The sequence below is a fragment of the Schistocerca piceifrons genome, chromosome 2 (assembly GCF_021461385.2).
Source record: "Schistocerca piceifrons isolate TAMUIC-IGC-003096 chromosome 2, iqSchPice1.1, whole genome shotgun sequence".
Lineage (NCBI taxonomy): Eukaryota > Metazoa > Arthropoda > Insecta > Orthoptera > Acrididae > Schistocerca > Schistocerca piceifrons.
Genome location: NC_060139.1, coordinates 416,157,758 through 416,175,149, shown reverse-complemented (window position 1 = coordinate 416,175,149; position 17,392 = coordinate 416,157,758). Strand labels below are relative to the sequence as shown.

Genomic DNA, 17,392 nt, shown 5'->3' with positions numbered 1-17,392 from the left:
TATTTAACAACTCGTAAGATGTACTGGAAGTTACGAAGCATGAATAGAATTATGAGGTTACCCTCGTGGAATTGTCGTTACACTCTCAAGAGTCACAGTAGCCAAGTCGCTTACCCATGTAAGTCTGACGTTACCCTATCAACTGGTACTCACTCGGGTACACAATTTTGACGGATATGCACCAGGGAAGGGCCTTAGTACCATGCTTGCTAGATTAAATAGTAGCGCGAAAATAAATAAGCTTACAGGCTTCCGTGGCCTTTGTCACTGATGGTAAAACGTTAGGCAAGTCATTTCTTTTCCAACTACTTCAACACTCGACATTCCGATCCCTCTGCTGGAATATTCTTCAGGATTTTACTGGTCTTCCTAGATGGCTGCTGTCCAAAGACAGTTTCGCTTTCCCTCGTAAAAGGCGGCTTTCCCCACGCTTTTTGCGGATGAGTTTCTGGGTAGAATCTTAAGGTTGCTTTCGGTGTGCCGTCGTCAATCGGTAAGTGCTGACGGCAGACACAGAGAATGAATCTGAAATATTATTGTTGTTGTGCAGCCTCAGTAATCGCTTATGTTCCTCTCTCGCCGTGCCTGGCTACTTATTTCCGTGATAGTAAGTAACAACGAAGACAGAAGCCTGTAGCCGTCATCTCTATTGAAATTGTACTCATTCTTCGATAGTTCAACTGTCTCAGACTTTCCTTCTGTAAATATTACTTTCCCTGCCCGGCACTCGTATGTTCTCCAAATGCACAACCTGGCCATACGCCTCTCTGTGCTCTGTTACCGCTGATTTGACATTTTGTGGCGTTCGTGCTCTTTAACGCGTTGTCTTCTGGTCCCTCAAGTTTCGTCGATATGTACGAGGGCTGTTCGGAAAGTAAGGTTCGATCAATCGCGAAATGGAAACCACTCTGAAAATCCGATGAAGCTTTGCATAGATGAGTAGTACGGTGTGCCTAGCACGCCCGTCGTTCGCGTCACGCCGCTCTTTTCACATCGGAGCCCACTGTTAACACGTAAAGATGCCTATAAAATAGTGTCTGCCGCCGAGTGTGAGTGCCTTTGAGTAATTTCGCCCGATTTTACGCAACCCACACAGTGTAGCTGCCATGCATTTCCTTCTTCAAGACAATTCTCAGCCGCCGGACACTGCAGTGGCAATGAACACGCTGCTGCAGCGTTTTCGATTACAAGTGTTTAATAACCCAGCATACAGCCTGGTCTTGGCTTCCTCAGAGTTTCGTCTCCATTCACATGGACCCATGGTTATGAAGACAACATTTTGGCACAGACATCACGCTCTACAGATCAGAGAATTGGTAGAAAGCAGCAACATTCTGTGACGAGATCTTTGGAAAGTTGGTACAATACTACGACAAATGTTTCAACCATAGCAGCGACTGTATGTATTAGCTGGAAGGTGTATCTAACTGTTCAAATAAAACATTTTTCATTTCGCGACAGATCGAATCTTACTTTTTAAATAGCACTCTCACTTTGTCACAGCCACACGTCAGTTCTTTAGCCAAAGCAGTGTGGAGTCAGTCAGTCACTCCTTTTGCAATTCAGAAGTATTTTTTAAGCACTTACAAAATTTGATATTATTATGGAACAGAAATAAGTTAAAAATAATGTTCTAGCTGTTCTACGTTAGTCTTGATAGTGCTATAGTCGAAAGTCGTTATTAATGAAATGAGTTGATTTATCACTAATTTTATTAGCATCTATAGTGACGCAGGGCTACAATAACGTTATTTTTAATTTATTTATGTGCTTTAGTATAATATCAAATTTTGTAAATAAGTCAAAAAGTTAAATATACAAACAAACTCAAGTAAAACGAAACAAATAAGTAAAGGGCTGAACGTGTTCAGTTGACTTTCTTTCGGCAGTGGTCAGCCATCCAGTCGAAACGTGAAGGAAATAGCAGAGTTCGAAATGTTGAGTATTGAAATAGTTGGAAAAGAATACTGACGCGGCCTGAGAACTCACAAGATTTTACCATTACACGTACAGGAGGATGAAAAAAAGTGTTGAAACAACATATTACCATTCCTAATACGGCACAGGAAACCTGTTGACATCAAAACTACTTCCAGTTTTCTCTCAATGGATAAATAAAAGCCCTTATGGTTTTCAAGGAATATTACACCATTCCTTCTGCAAAATAGACGTATTTTCAGGCGAGACCACAATGTGACAATTCATCCTCGTGTTCGCAAAACCAGAACCTGGACAATTCGAACTGTGTGAACTGGAAACTTGTCGTCTTGGAAAGCAGCATCACCACTGGGGACTAAGCAGTGTCCCATGGGACGGATCTCATGTGCTTAAGTGATCGCATAATACTCGGCATTACGGCTACCTTGCAGAGTAATCGCGTAGAACATGGAATACCACAATACGGCTGCCCAAATCATCACCGAATCCCCGACATGTGTCACTCGTTTGGACGTAAATTCGGTCAGAATATGGAATCAGTGTGCAACAAGATTTATTTGACGAAATGGCTTTCTTCAATTGCTCCATAGTCCAGATTTTATGGCCTCGGCACCATTTTAATATTTTCATCACTAATGAGTTATTTTGGAATTCCAGCTCTGCTTGCACCCTTCGGGTTGTTTTGTTGTTGACAGCGTTAGCGAGTGGGACATTCAGTTCTGCAGTGACCTACAGCTGTCCTCCTCTTATTTTTCATCATAATCCTCTCCAATAAGCGCCTGTCACAATCACTCAGTAAACACTTCCGACCCCCTAGTGACTTAATGGATGGTGCTTTTTCCGCTTTTTCTGTATGTGGTATAAAACTACGATAGGGTGCCCTTTGAGGCGTGAAACACCTCTGGTGAAACTATTACGGAAGGACTTACTATAATAGCATGAATAATTTTTCCACACTCGAATTCACTTTTGTGATACACAGAACGTTGTTCTGAGCGCGACTGACACTAATTGCAACGTAATGAGAACACTGAACAAGTGGTGCAGTTCTGGGTCAAATCAAAACCGTATCGTGCAGGCTTGGCTATCAAATGCATCTACGAATGTTCAGTTATGCATTTATCGCGGTGTTTCCATATTTTTGTCCATCCCCTGTACATTACTTGATGTCTTATTTTTCTCAGTATCGATGTAAAAGGCGATGCCCTCACTGACTGACTGACTCGTCATTGCCCAGGCAGACACTTAAGGACAGGAACTTGAAATTTGGAGAAGGGATGGATCTTATACTGTAAGCGTCGTTTAAAAAGTTTTTTTCATAATTCGAACCCTAAGAGGGTGAAATAGGGGATCAAGCGTTTTTTGAAAAATGTCGCAGTTAATTTTGGAGCTAGACCTATGAAAATTTGTATTTGGTTTCCCGGTCAGAAATAAACAAATCCATGTTTCAGCGTTTTTGGAAATTCAACCACTAAGGGGTAAAATAGTGAATGAAAGTTGTTTTTAAAACAAATACTTACTAAAGAACTACTAAAGGATTTTTAGGGCTACATCTTTGATAATTGATATTTGTCTTCCCGGTTAGAAATCAGAAAAAAAGGAACGAGTTTCAGTGTTTCTGGAAATTCAGCCTTTAAGGGAGTACAATAGGGGATGAAAATTTTTAAGAAAATATTTAATTACATTAAAAAATTTAAAGCTAAATTTAAGAAAACTGGTATTTCACTTCTTGGTTTGATATAACGAAATTTTTGTCAAAGGATGAAAGTTGCTATGGAAACAGTTCATTCAGAAAAGACCATGCTTACATGACCTTAATTAACTTGAAAAGCTCAGACGTTGTAGCAATTTGTGAACAATATAAAAAATCACAAGCTGCGACATCGTCGCGAAAAAACAGTGACCCGTATATCTAATAAGTTTCCTTTAATTTACGTCTATGGCCACAAACTTTTTGTTAATAGATTACCGGTTTCGGTCTTTAATGACCATCATCGGATCTGTATCATAAAAACAAAGTCCTAATGTACTGCAGCCATAGTGGTATCGTCAAATCTTAAATGCGGAATCAGCACCAGCATCGTCAAATACATATAAATAACATCACATGCACGAGTCATATTGTCAGTCACGTGATGTTATTTATATTTATTTGACGATGCTGGTGCTGATTCCGCATTTAACATTTGACGATACCACTATGACTGCAGTACATTAGGACTTTGTTTTTATGAAACAGATCTGATGATGGTCATTAAAGACCGAAACCCGTAATCTGTTAACAAAATGTTTTTGGCCATAGACGTAAAGTAAAGGAAAAGTATATAAAAATCGATCATAAAAAACAAAATCTCTGCAGGCCATTACAGTCCACGCGCGTGTAGCAACGGGCGGTAAGGTAGTCGTTAGAGTAAGAGCTGTGCGGAGCATAGAACTGAAAGTGCTGGAAGGTTACCGTATTGATCGATGAGGGCTCCCTTGTGGTTTCGAATTCCGATGTAGGCCCTCGACCGGTGGTCGAGAGAGCCGGTGAGCGCGGCGAGGTCCTCCATGGTGTTGACGACCGCCAGGTGGGAGCGCCGCTGTCGGCAGAGGCGCGCCGCGTCCTGCCACGACGCCGTCTCGTTGCCGCTGCCCCCTAAGGCGGAGTCGTGTCTGGCCGGTATTCTGAACATGGGGTATTCGTCACGCGGCGCCGGGTCTCCCGGACCTACGGAAGAAAATTACATCTCAACTTGGAAAACAACGCGGCAAGCACGACGATGAGACATCCAAGCTGCTGAGTCTGCCGCTACTTTGTGACCAGAGTTGATGAGGTATGCCAATGAAATTCTGACCTACCATTGTTCACGGGCATCTTAGGAGCGTCGGAATCCACAGACTTATCATTCGTTTCAAAATGCGCAGGAATTTCTAACAATACACGGGCGAAACCCATTTTGAAATTATACTGGTGAGCCTGAACGAAAACACTGGTTATAATGATAGCTACGGAAACTAACTTGGTCTGTAAAATATTCCGTTTCCTACTGCTCGTCACTGGTTTTGGTACAGACCTACAGTGAAGACGGAAGCGAACCATTGCAGTAAAGCGCCAAAACAGAACCTTCAAGACAAAACTGAGACGTTTTAATTATGCTTCTCAATTTCTCAATGTTAAAAAAGTTGTGATGCGGAAGTTATGCACAGAATATAATAATAACAGCAGACACGAATTTTTATAATAAAACAAACCGTTGTACATGGCTGGGGTGGGGGATATCAATTCCGTGTAAATACATGGTGTTAAGGAAGGTACTTCTTATGACGATAGGTTGTAGTTATTATAAACCAAGCTACTATAAACCTCATTCTGCCAGAGACCATATCAAGAGGGCGGTGAAGCAGGCAGAGGTTCAGAGCACTCTCCTGTCCTAAGGGCGGAAGAATCAGCAAAGATCAACGGCCTGAGAATGTGGAAGGCAATAGAAGCCACTGCCTTAGAGACACATAACGTGTGTCCACAGCACATGTGACCTGTAATTGAAAAGTGTCATGATGATCTCTCAATTCGTAAAAGGCTCCGGAATAGTCCCCCATTCGGATCTCCGGAAGGGGGAAGTAATCATGAGAAAAAGATTTAATAATCAACGAAAGGATAACGTCCTGCGAGTCGGGGCTTGGTATGTCAGAAGATTCAGCGTGGTAGGGGAGCTAGAAAATGCAAAGGCTCAATCTAGATATAGTAAGGATCAGTGAAGGGAAATGGAAAGAAGACAAGGATTTCTGGTCATCTGAGTATAGGGTGATATAAAAAGCGGCAGAAAATTGTATAATGGGAGTAGAATTCGTCATGAATAAGAAAGTACGGCTGAGAGTATGTTACTATGACCAGTTCAATCACAGGGTTGTTCTTATCAGAATCGATAGCAAAGCAACATCGACAACGACAGTTCAGGTACACATGTCGACGTCGCAAGCTGAAGGCGAAGAGATAAAGAATAACGTATACGAGGATATTGAAAAGGTAATACAGTAAGTAAAGGCAGATTACAGTCTTGTAGTCATGGTGGACTGGAATACAGATGTAGGGGAAGGAGCAGAAGAAAAGGTTACAGGAGAATATGGGCTTGGGAAAGGGGTTGAGATAGGAGAAAAATAAATGTGGTCTGTAATAAATTTCAGCTAGTAACTGCGAATACTCTGTTCATGAATCACAATACTTGTAAAAAACCGTGTAGGGGAAGATTTCAGTTAGATTACATCGTGGTAGGAGAAAGATACAAAATCAGATATTGGATTGTAAGGCGTACCCAGGAGCGGATATAGTAGCAGATCACCTTTTAGTAGTGATGAAGTGGTTAGTCAGCTAGAATCAATGCGGCAAACAAGTAGGATGCGGAAGCACTAAGGAATGATGAGATACACTTGAAGTTCTCTAAGGTTATAGAAAGAACGGTAAGGAATAGCTCAGCAGGAAGTACAGTTGCAGAGGTCTGGACATCCCCAAAAAGGCAATCATAGAAGTTGCAAATAAAAACATAGGTACAAAGATGGTAACTGCTACGCAGCCATGGGAAACTCAAGAAATACTTCAGGCGATCGATCAAAGAAGGCAGCTCAAATATGTTCACGGAAATTCAGGAACGTAGAGGTACAAGTTGCTGAGGAATGACATAAATAGAAAGTGCAAACAAGCTAACACTAAATGGCTGCATGAAAAATGTGAAGAAGTCGAAAAAGGAGTTGTTATCGGGAGGACAGTCTCACCTTACAGGAACGTCAAAACAACCTTCGATGAAATTAAAAGAAAGGGTGGTAACAGTAATAGCGCAAAGGGAATTCCACTGTTAAATAGAGCGGAGCGAGTGGATAGGAGGAAAGAGTGCAATGAAGGCCTCCGTGAGGGGGAAGGTTTGTCTGATGTGATAGAAGAGCAAATAGGAGTCGATTTAGAAGAGATAGGCGATCCAGTATTAGAATCCGAATTTAAAAGAGCTTTGGAGGACTTAAGATCAAATAAGGCAGAACGGATAGATAACATTGCATCAGAATTTCTAAAACCAATGGCGGAAGTGGAAACAAATCGACTATTCACATTGGTGTGTAGAGTATATGAGTCTGGCAACACACCATCTGACTTTCGGAAAAGTATCATCCACACAATTCCGAAGACTGCAATAGTTGACAAGTGCGAGAATTATCGCACAATCACCTTATCAGCTCACGCATCCAAGTTGCTGACAAGAATAATATATAGAAGAATGGAACAGAAAATTGAAGATATGTTAGATGATGAATTTGGCTTTAGGAAAGGTAGAAACACCAGAGAGGCAATTATGATGTTGCAGTTGATAATAGAAGCAAGACCAAAGAAAAATCAAGACACGTTCATAGGTTTTGTTGACCTGGAAAAAGCGTTAGACAATGTAAAACGATGAAAGATATTTGAAATTCTAAGAAAAATAGGTGCAAGTTGTATGAAGAGACGGGTAATATACAATATGTGCAAGAGCCAAGACGGAATAATAAGAGTGGATCACCAAGATCGAAGAGCTCGGATTAAAATGGATATAAGAAAGGGATGTAGTCTTTCGCCCTTACTGTTCAATCTTTGCATCGACGAAGCAACGATCGAAATAAAAGAAAGTTTCAAGAATGGAGTTAAAATTGAAGGCGAAAGGATATCAATGATGATTCACTGATAACATTGCTATTCTCAGTGAAAGTGTAGAAGAATTACGTGGTATGTTGAATGGAATGAACAATTTAATGAATACAGAATATGGACTTAGAATAAAGCGAAGAACAACGAAAGTAATGAGGAGTAACAGAAACGAGAACAGTCAGCAACTTACCAGGACTGATGGTCACGAAGTAGATGAAGTTAAAGAATTCTGATACCTAGGCAGCAAAATAACCAATGATGGAAGTGTCAAACATTGGCTTAATTTGAGAAAGATATTTCTGAGAATGTACGTCTGGAGCACAGCATTGTATGGTAGTGAAATATGGATTGTGGGAAAACCGGAACAGAAGAGAATCGATGCATCTGCGATGTGGTGCTACACAGGAATGTTGAAACTTAAGTGGACTGATAAGGTAAGGAATGACGAGGTTCTGCGCAGAATCGAAGAGAAAAGTAGTATGTGGAAAATACTGACAAGGAGAAGGGCCGGATGATTAGGACATCTATTAAGAAATGAAGGAATCACTTCCATGCTACTAGAGGAACCTGTAGAAGGCAAAAAAACTGTAGAGGAAAGCAGAGCCTGGAATACATCGAACAAATAATTGAGGACGTATGTTGAAAGTGTTACTCTCAGATGAAGAGGTTGGCACAGGAGAGGAAAACGTGGCGGGCTGCATCAAACCAGTCAGAAGACCGAAGACTTAAAAAAAAAAAAAAGGTACGACAACCTTCTGAGATAATAGAAATTAGCGGTAAAAACCTGCATTTCTGTAATGCTTAGTCTGATTTTCGCCTGAAAACTACGCAATTCGTTTTCTATCTCTCTAAATTTATCAATAACGTAATAATATTATACATATTTCCGTGAGTTAAGCTTGACCTAAGGAAGTTAGTTATCCTGTAGGGTCCTCTTTATATGAGTTACCAAAAATGCCACATACACGAGATATTTGCCAAAATATTATTTACCTTCCTGTTTACGGAAATTACTTATCCAATACATAGAAAATTATTGTCTTTTTCAAAATCATACATAACTTTTAGTAAATACATTGAAATGATTAGCAAAGCTAAATACACACTTCCTTATACAAGTGGCATAATTAAAAATTTCAAATGTTGTATTTCATTATTGTTTAAAACAATTTATGTCACTAATTTTGTCATTACTTTTTTTAAACTTTAAAAGCTGTAGCTTTGTTTAAATTACTCGCTACTGAACAGCAGGAAAGCAACACAAATATTAATTTAAACCATAACCTTTTGTAGAAGATCATTTTATAATATACAGAAATAAATTTACCGCCAATTCAGTCGCTTTACAGTTGTGATTGAGTCAACATCTAGCATATAACTTGTGTGCCATGCGCGGGTTCTATGCACAATTCAGTAGCTGGCAACATGTATGTGTGAAGGAACATCGTTCCTTGTCTTGATATCGTGCTCTGTAATTTGTGGTCATCATAAGAGAGCCGTACTTATAGACAAGTAGGAAAAGAGTTTTCGCTGTGAAATTTTGTTGTTCTAACACGAAACAAAAGTGTGAAATAAACAATCGTACACCGTAATTTTGAAAAACTTCTTTTCTTTACTGTGAAATATAAATCCCAGGATCTCTATTTCATCCACAGACAAGGAAGATAGAGTCGAATATTGTGCTACTATATACACTCCTGGAAATTGAAATAAGAACACCATGAATTCATTGTCCCAGGAAGGGGAAACTTTATTGACACATTCCTGGGGTCAGATACATCACATGATCACACTGACAGAACCACAGGCACATAGACACAGGCAACAGAGCATGCACAATGTCGGCACTAGTACAGTGTATATCCACCTTTCGCAGCAATGCAGGCTGCTATTCTCCCGTGGAGACGATCGTAGAGATGCTGGATGTAGTCCTGTGGAACGGCTTGCCATGCCATTTCCACCTGGCGCCTTAGTTGGACCAGCGTTCGTGCTGGACGTGCAGACCGCGTGAGACGACGCTTCATCCAGTCCCAAACATGCTCAATGGGGGACAGATCCGGAGATCTTGCTGGCCAGGGTAGTTGACTTACACCTTCTAGAGCACGTTGGGTGGCACGGGATACATGCGGACGTGCATTGTCCTGTTGGAACAGCAAGTTCCCTTGCCGGTCTAGGAATGGTAGAACGATGGGTTCGATGACGGTTTGGATGTACCGTGCACTATTCAGTGTCCCCTCGACGATCACCAGTGGTGTACGGCCAGTGTAGGAGATCGCTCCCCACACCATGATGCCGGGTGTTGGCCCTGTGTGCCTCGGTCGTATGCAGTCCTGATTGTGGCGCTCACCTGCACGGCGCCAAACACGCATACGACCATCATTGGCACCAAGGCAGAAGCGACTCTCATCGCTGAAGACGACACGTCTCCATTCGTCCCTCCATTCACGCCTGTCGCGACACCACTGGAGGCGGGCTGCACAATGTTGGGGCGTGAGCAGAAGACGGCCTAACGGTGTGTGGGACCGTAGCCCAGCTTCATGGAGACGGTTGCGAATGGTCCTCGCCGATACCCCAGGAGCAACAGTGTCCCTAATTTGCTGGGAAGTGGCGGTGCGGTCCCCTACGGCACTGCGTAGGATCCTACGGTCTTGGCGTGCATCCGTGCGTCGCTGCGGTCCGGTCCCAGGTCGACGGGCACGTGCACCTTCCGCCGACCACTGGCGACAACATCGATGTACTGTGGAGACCTCACGCCCCACGTGTTGAGCAATTCGGCGGGACGTCCACCCGGCCTCCCGCATGCCCACTATACGCCCTCGCTCAAAGTCCGTCAACTGCACATACGGTTCACGTCCACGCTGTCGCGGCATGCTACCAGTGTTAAAGACTGCGATGGAGCTCCGTATGCCACGGCAAACTGGCTGACACTGACGGCGGCGGTGCACAAATGCTGCGCAGCTAGCGCCATTCGACGGCCAACACCGCGGTTCCTGGTGTGTCCGCTGTGCCGTGCGTGTGATCATTGCTTGTACAGCCCTCTCACAGTGTCCGGAGCAAGTATGGTGGGTCTGACACACCGGTGTCAATGTGTTCTTTTTTCCATTTCCAGGAGTGTACATGTGTAAAAAATTTTACGGAAGCTATAATTCTTTTATAAACTTTACCTAATATCATCCTTTCCTATAGTATTAAACTTCTACTGAAGTGTCAGTCTCAGTGGTAGAAGATTAACAGCTGCAAAGTGACAATTTCGTAAATGAAGAAGGCGTGGGTGACATATAGTATGGATCAAAGCAAGAAAATATTTTCAATGTACATGGATCCTAAAACGTGTACCTTATCAGCTATGACCACTTGTTCCTCCTTGCCACGTAATGAAAACACTTCTATCTGTTTAGAGGTGCTCAATATGGTGTCAATGCTTTCGACCGACATATTAGGGAATCGCGCACTCTCTGAAAACACCAGACTGATCACGGATGCGTTAGCAAGCGCTGATGACCCGTTCCTGTGTAATTGGTACCTTGCTCGCACCAAAGATTTCAAATGTCCCCACAGCCAAGAAACCAAGGAATTAAGGTCGGAGGGACGAAATGAGCACTGTACTGGATCTCCTCGACTTATCCATTGTCCATTAAATATATAGGTGATGTGTCCACGACTATTTCGAAAAAAGAAGAAAAAATGAGCTGGTGCTCCATCATGCATGAACATTTCCAGGCATCGTTGTAAAGGTGCCTCCTCTGGCAGGCGATACCTTGCACCAGTTAATCTGGTTGGTATCATGTAACGTCCTACTCACTTACGGCAATAGTGAAGATGAACATGTATTTATTGTTCTTAGTGTGTGCATTTTAGAGTACAAGTTTACTCACCATTTTTGCCTTGTTTCGGTCGAAACTACCACCATTAAAAGTGTGGAATACATATTTTAACACTATGTACATTTCAGAAATGTGCACTGGCGGTTTAGGACTTGCGTCTTTGTGTGGTAATCGAAACATTCTCACTGCCGGGTTAACTTCAACAGTGCTTAAATTTTAAATAGAAATCACCAGTAATGGCCGCTGATGACTTCCGGCATAAATTGTCATCCTCGTTCTGCCAGCGGCCTTGTCAAAGAGGGCGAAAGAGCGGACAGAGATTCAGGGCACTCACATGTCATTGAGGTGGTGGGGAATAGCTCCTAGAAGGTGGAAGAACCAGAAATGGTCAACGGAATGAGAATGCTGAAGGCAATGGAAAATAGTGCGTTAAAGAGACGATTTGTATGTACAGTACATGTTGCCTGTAACTGAAAAAAGTGTAATGACAATCTCTCCACTGGCAAAAGATTCCAGAGTATTCCCTCATTCGGATCTCCGGAAGGGGATTACCAGGGTTAGGTGACCATGAGAGAAAGACTCAATGACCAACGAAAGTTGAGCATACTGAACGGATAATTCAGTACGTAAAGGGAAATGAAAATCTAATAGTCGTGGGGGACTGAGATGCGGTTTTAAGACTAGGAGTAGAAGAAAGGGTTACGGGAGAATATGGACTTGGTTAGTAATAGTGAATACTCTGTTCAGTGGTTACAAGAGGAGGCCAGAGGATACGGGGTGAGGCAGAAATTCAGAAGTCAGATACTGGATTGTAAGGATAGATATAGACTTAGATCACAATTTAGTAGTGATGAACAGACTAGTTAGGAAGAACTAGTGTGAAGGGAAGTATGATACGGAAATACTGAAAAATGAAGAGATAATGAATAGTTCAGTAGGCAGTTGAGCTGGAGAAGAATGGCCATCTCTAAAAATGGCAGTCGCAGAAGTTGGAAAGGAAACTAGAGGTGCAAGGAAGGTAACTGCGAAGAACCAATGGGTGACAGAAGATATTCTTCAGTTGATCGACGAAAGAATGAACTACAAAAATGTTGAGGAATACATAAATACAAGTAACTTGTGAACGAAATAAACATGAAATATAAGAAGCTAAGGCAAAATGGCTGCACGAAAAATGCGAAGAAATCAAAAATAAATGACTGTCGGAAGGACTGACTCAGCATATAGGAAATTCAAAACAGCCTTCGGTGAAATTAAAAACAAGGATGGTAACATTAAGAGTGCAATGAGAATCACACTGTTTAACGCAGGAGAGAGGTAAGATAGATGGCAAGATTGCACTGAAGGCCACTCCGACAAGGAAAACGTGTCTGATGACGTGACAAAAGAAACAGGAGTCATCAGGGAAGTGTTACCTAAACGACTATTCACTTTAATGTGTGGAATGGATGAGACTGGTGACACCATCAAACTTTCGGAAAAACATCATCCACACAATTCCGAATATAGCAAGAGGCTACAAGTGCTAGAAGTGTCGCTTAATCAGTTTAAAAGCTCATGCATTCAAGTTGTACGCAGAAGAATGGAAAAGTAAATTGATTTTAGATGACGATCAGTTTGGCTTTAAGAAAGTGAAATGCGCCAAAGAGGCAGTTCTGACGTTGCGTTTGATATTAGAAGCAACACTGAAGAAAAATCAAGAAACGCCCGTTGGATTTCTCGACTAGGAAAAGTCGTTCGACAATGCAAAATGGTGTAAGATGTTCGAAATTCTGAGAGAAATATGGATGAGCTGTAGGAAAAGACAGGTATATACAGTATGTACAAGGACCAAGATGGAACAATAAAACCAGAAGGCCGAGAACGAGGTGCTCGGATTAAAAAGAATGGAAGGCGGAGGTGAGATCTTTAGCCGCTACTGTTCAATCTATACGTCGGAGAAGAAGTGACGGAAATAAAGGAATATTTCAGAAATGGGATTAAAATTGAGGAAGGAAGAATATAAATGATAAGATTCGCGGACGACGTTGCTATCCTTAGTGAAAGTGAAGAAGAGTTACAGGATGTGATGAATGGAATGTCTAGTGCGTACAGAATGTGTAATGACAGCAAATGGAAGAAAGACGAAAGCGATGAGACGTAGCAGAAATGAGCACTGTAAGAAACTTACCATCAGAATACAGAATCACTAAGTAGACAAAGTTAAGGAATTCTGTTACCTTACTTAGAAAAATAACCCATGACGGAAAGAGCATCGAGGTCATTAATAGCCGACTAGCACTGGCAAAAAGATGATTCCTGGCCAATAGAGGTTTGCTAGTATCTAACATAAGTCTTAAGGTGAGGAAGGATTTTCTGAGAATGTTCTGCATTGTATGGTAGAGAGAGATGGACTGTGGGAAAATGGGAGCACAAGAGAATCGGAGTCTTTGAGATGTAGTGCATAGAAGAAAGCTGAAAATTAGGTGGACTGATAAGGTAAGGAAAGAAAAGGTTCTGCACAGAATAGGAGAGAAAATACAGAAAAGAAGTAAAACTCTGACGAGATTAAGGGACAGGGTGGTAGGACATCTGTTAAGACATCAGGGAATGACTTCCACTGTGCTAAATGGAGCTGTGGTGGGTAAAAACTGAAGAGAGAGACAGAAATGCGAATACATCCATTACATACATTAACTGAGGAGGTAGTTTGCAAATTTAACTCTGAGATGAATTTGGCGATTCGTGGCTGGCCGTATCAAACCAGTCAGATGTCTGATGACTCATTTATTTCTGAGTGGCGAAGGAAAATTCATTTTTCTATATTCACAAGTCAGATACTGACAGCAAAATATTCCGTATCTGTCGCTCACGAGCATCTACGTGGCCCCACAGTTTGCTGTATGCTCTGTTCGAAAGTACTTTAATATGGGCAGCTACGATGGAAGTAGTGGTGTGAGGCCCATGATGAAGACATGTAGACAAACCAACCACCCACATTTACCAAACCTTGCCTGTCACCACTACAGCACTTAGCGCTTTCTCTGTGCTCAAGACAGCTTCTTATCCTCTACGATCGTTCCCTAGGCCCCGTAAATTTGTTTGTTTTTCTTACAGTTTCGGAAGTTGTTATATTTCAAGACACAAAGGAATTAATAACATTTAGCTACTAGTGAGCATTGAATTACATAATTGGGGAAAGTTGGAAATTTATGTCGGACTCGGATTCGAACCGAACCCAGGTTTCCTGCTTACTATACAGATGCCCTGACGACTAAGCCATCCCGACGTAGTGATCATCGTAACTGCACGGACTAACCTACCACGTCTCCCGTCGTATGTAGACTCTCAACTTACCCACACATTACTGACGTAATACTCCTGCCCATTACCCTCATTACTCGTGGCGTTTCGCCGACTACCGTAAGAATTCGAGTGTGGTGTGCATCTGCACTGAAGGGATGAGTGGCCAGCCTCGTCTGATGTAAATTAACGCCCACTAGCAGCTAAATGCCATTAACTCCTTTGTGTCTTGATTCATAACGTCTGCAAGATCCAAATGGTATCTGTTATTTCGGACATGTCCGGAAGAACAGGCGGCACGTATATTAATATATTTGTTGTCATTGTTTTTGTTGTGTGATGCTGAAAAATGTCAAAAGGATGTTCCTCAAATATTATGGTGAGTAACCTCGTAGTCGTTGTTTTGGCCAGTGGATTACGATAAAGGTCAGGCGGCAGAAAGATGTGTGTACCACACCCTGATGCAAGGAGGACGGATTCAGCTACAATAATGGAGAGAAACCTAGAGACATTAATGCACCCTTCAGAAATCCGCAGGAAGCAGTGTACTTTCACGTATGTTATAAATGTAATCAAACAGTTTCTCGTTGATTTTGAAGCATAGATATACAAAGAATTATGTATTTGCAAATATCAACCTCTAATAATCTATGTAGAGCACTTCGTGCAATTATTATCTTTTGATTGCTTGTTATTTCGTTTCGTTACCCAAAAAGAACTTTATAAAATTTCCGTGGTATATCATAATCATGGTATTATTCTGATTGAGAACAAAACCTCTCTTTTCTCAGTATGTCAGTTCACAGTTTCAGAAGTGTGATACAGTCATTACTTGTTTTAAGGTAGCGTACCTTTGAAGTGGATTGTGATATCGAATAGTTCGCCATTCCTGCAGGTCCTGACGGCGACGTCCACGGCAGCTTCGAACGCCTCGTTTCCTTGCCAGCCCACGCCGTACGAGTGATCCATGTCCATCTGAAACACACAAAGGTCAGCAGCAGCCGCTGAGGAAAAAGTTCGTATTGATAATAAGAGGCGTTAGGGCTTTTGGATAACTACACAAAATAAAAACCCAATGTATGTGGTGTACGGAAAAGCGTCGGGGAGAACATGTATGTTTCGAGAGAAAAATGATAACTGATGTTATGAGCGGCACAACTTAGGAACATTGAATTTATGGGCTTAGAATAATGATTTTGATGTAAAAGAGAGCCCAAAATTTTATCATATTGACAGATCGCCCTCCTGCCCCCCCCCCCCCTCTCCCGAGCGACAGATAGTGGGCAAAGCCATGCTATGTGTCAAACGGAATTAACCTCTTCGCTCGTTCTTCATGCGTCCAGATCAATTAACGCGTGTCCACTGCGTTGCATAAACAGACTTTGAAAATATTGCATCACCCTTATAACGGCAGGATCGTTCTACTCCCGTAAAAGCAGCACACTAATTTCTTCCAATACGTTTACTGTAAAGTATTAATAATACTGGCGCGTGGTCAAATCCATTTCACCGACCGTTTACATGTAGAACTCACACAGATTGATTATAACAAAGTTGAAGGACGCTTTTCCAGTGCTACAGAATTCGTAGGCACATTGCATTGGCCCATTACAAGTGATATAAATAAACGTTCGATCCCTCGTCCACTAAGAGATAGGCTACGTCATAATAAGGATTATTTAGTCCGAGAAAAGATCTCTCGCTTAACAAACTCTCTCAAACCACGCTGTATTAAACATTGTGGAAGCAGTCTTACCGACAAACAGGGATACGATTTTTTTTTGCTGTAATCAATCGATGCGCATAGATGTAGAAGCACTGTTTTGTCTGCAAAAGTGTTGTAAATACATATATATCGTATGTACAAACGCATAAATGATGAAAAATGTAATGAAATTGATCTAGGAGATCAGGTCCCAAAGACCAAGCTGTTGCGGCAAGCAACGTGCCCTCCGCTGCCGCGTGGCGTCATGCGAATGTAAGGAATGAGTTTAACTTAGACGTTTATTCTTATGTATTCAGACCCCTACTAGTTTGAGAAGCGACACCAATTGTCCGTCCTGTCCTGCCATGAGGATGCAATATGGAAGATGATGGGTTCAGGATACAGCTGTGCCAGCGGTCGTCAACCTTGGAGCTGCTACTTCTCAGTCAAGCAGCTTCTCAGTTGACATTACGAAACTGTTGCAGTTCTCTCACAGAGGAAAAGTACTGCCAGTACCAGGAACTGAGGTCGTGTTCTCCGCATAGGAGTCAGATGCGCTGACCCGTCGGCTATGGAGCCGGATAAAGTCTAATTTTAAGTATTTTGAAATTTTTTATGCAAAGTGACCTGAGAATAATGGTAACTTTAGCAAATGAAGGCATGAAGTCCGTACATGAGTCTGCGATTACGTTATGCCACTTTATTTGTAAAGGTTCGTCTTGATCACATAAATTGTACAATTCACAATTATCGATTTTGGCCATCCCCATCATCAGATAGTTACAAACGGAAACACGGTGGTGTAACCAACTGGATCCAGTTGGCACAGACTTAGTGATACATAAGAGGAATAAATATTTTAACATGATTAACAGCCACGCTTGCCAGCCATATACAGGCTAAAAGTACTGTGATGTAGGTATAATCGTCAAAATCTATAGATTTGGGTACACGATACGCGCTGGTGATGGCATGGATATGCCCCGTATTTATACA

The 17,392-nt window shown here is 42.0% G+C and overlaps 1 protein-coding gene across 1 annotated transcript in view; it reads right to left on the bottom strand.

Moving 5' to 3' along the window:
* Positions 1-17,392, bottom strand: part of LOC124777485 — a 47,007-nt gene that overhangs the window by 8,477 nt on the left and 21,138 nt on the right. The window contains exons 3-4 of the mRNA XM_047252920.1: positions 15,543-15,666; positions 4,394-4,648 (exon numbers count right to left, since the gene is read on the bottom strand). Coding sequence (XP_047108876.1) covers positions 4,394-4,648; positions 15,543-15,666 — 379 coding nt within the window. The remainder of the gene's footprint in view (positions 1-4,393; positions 4,649-15,542; positions 15,667-17,392) is intronic.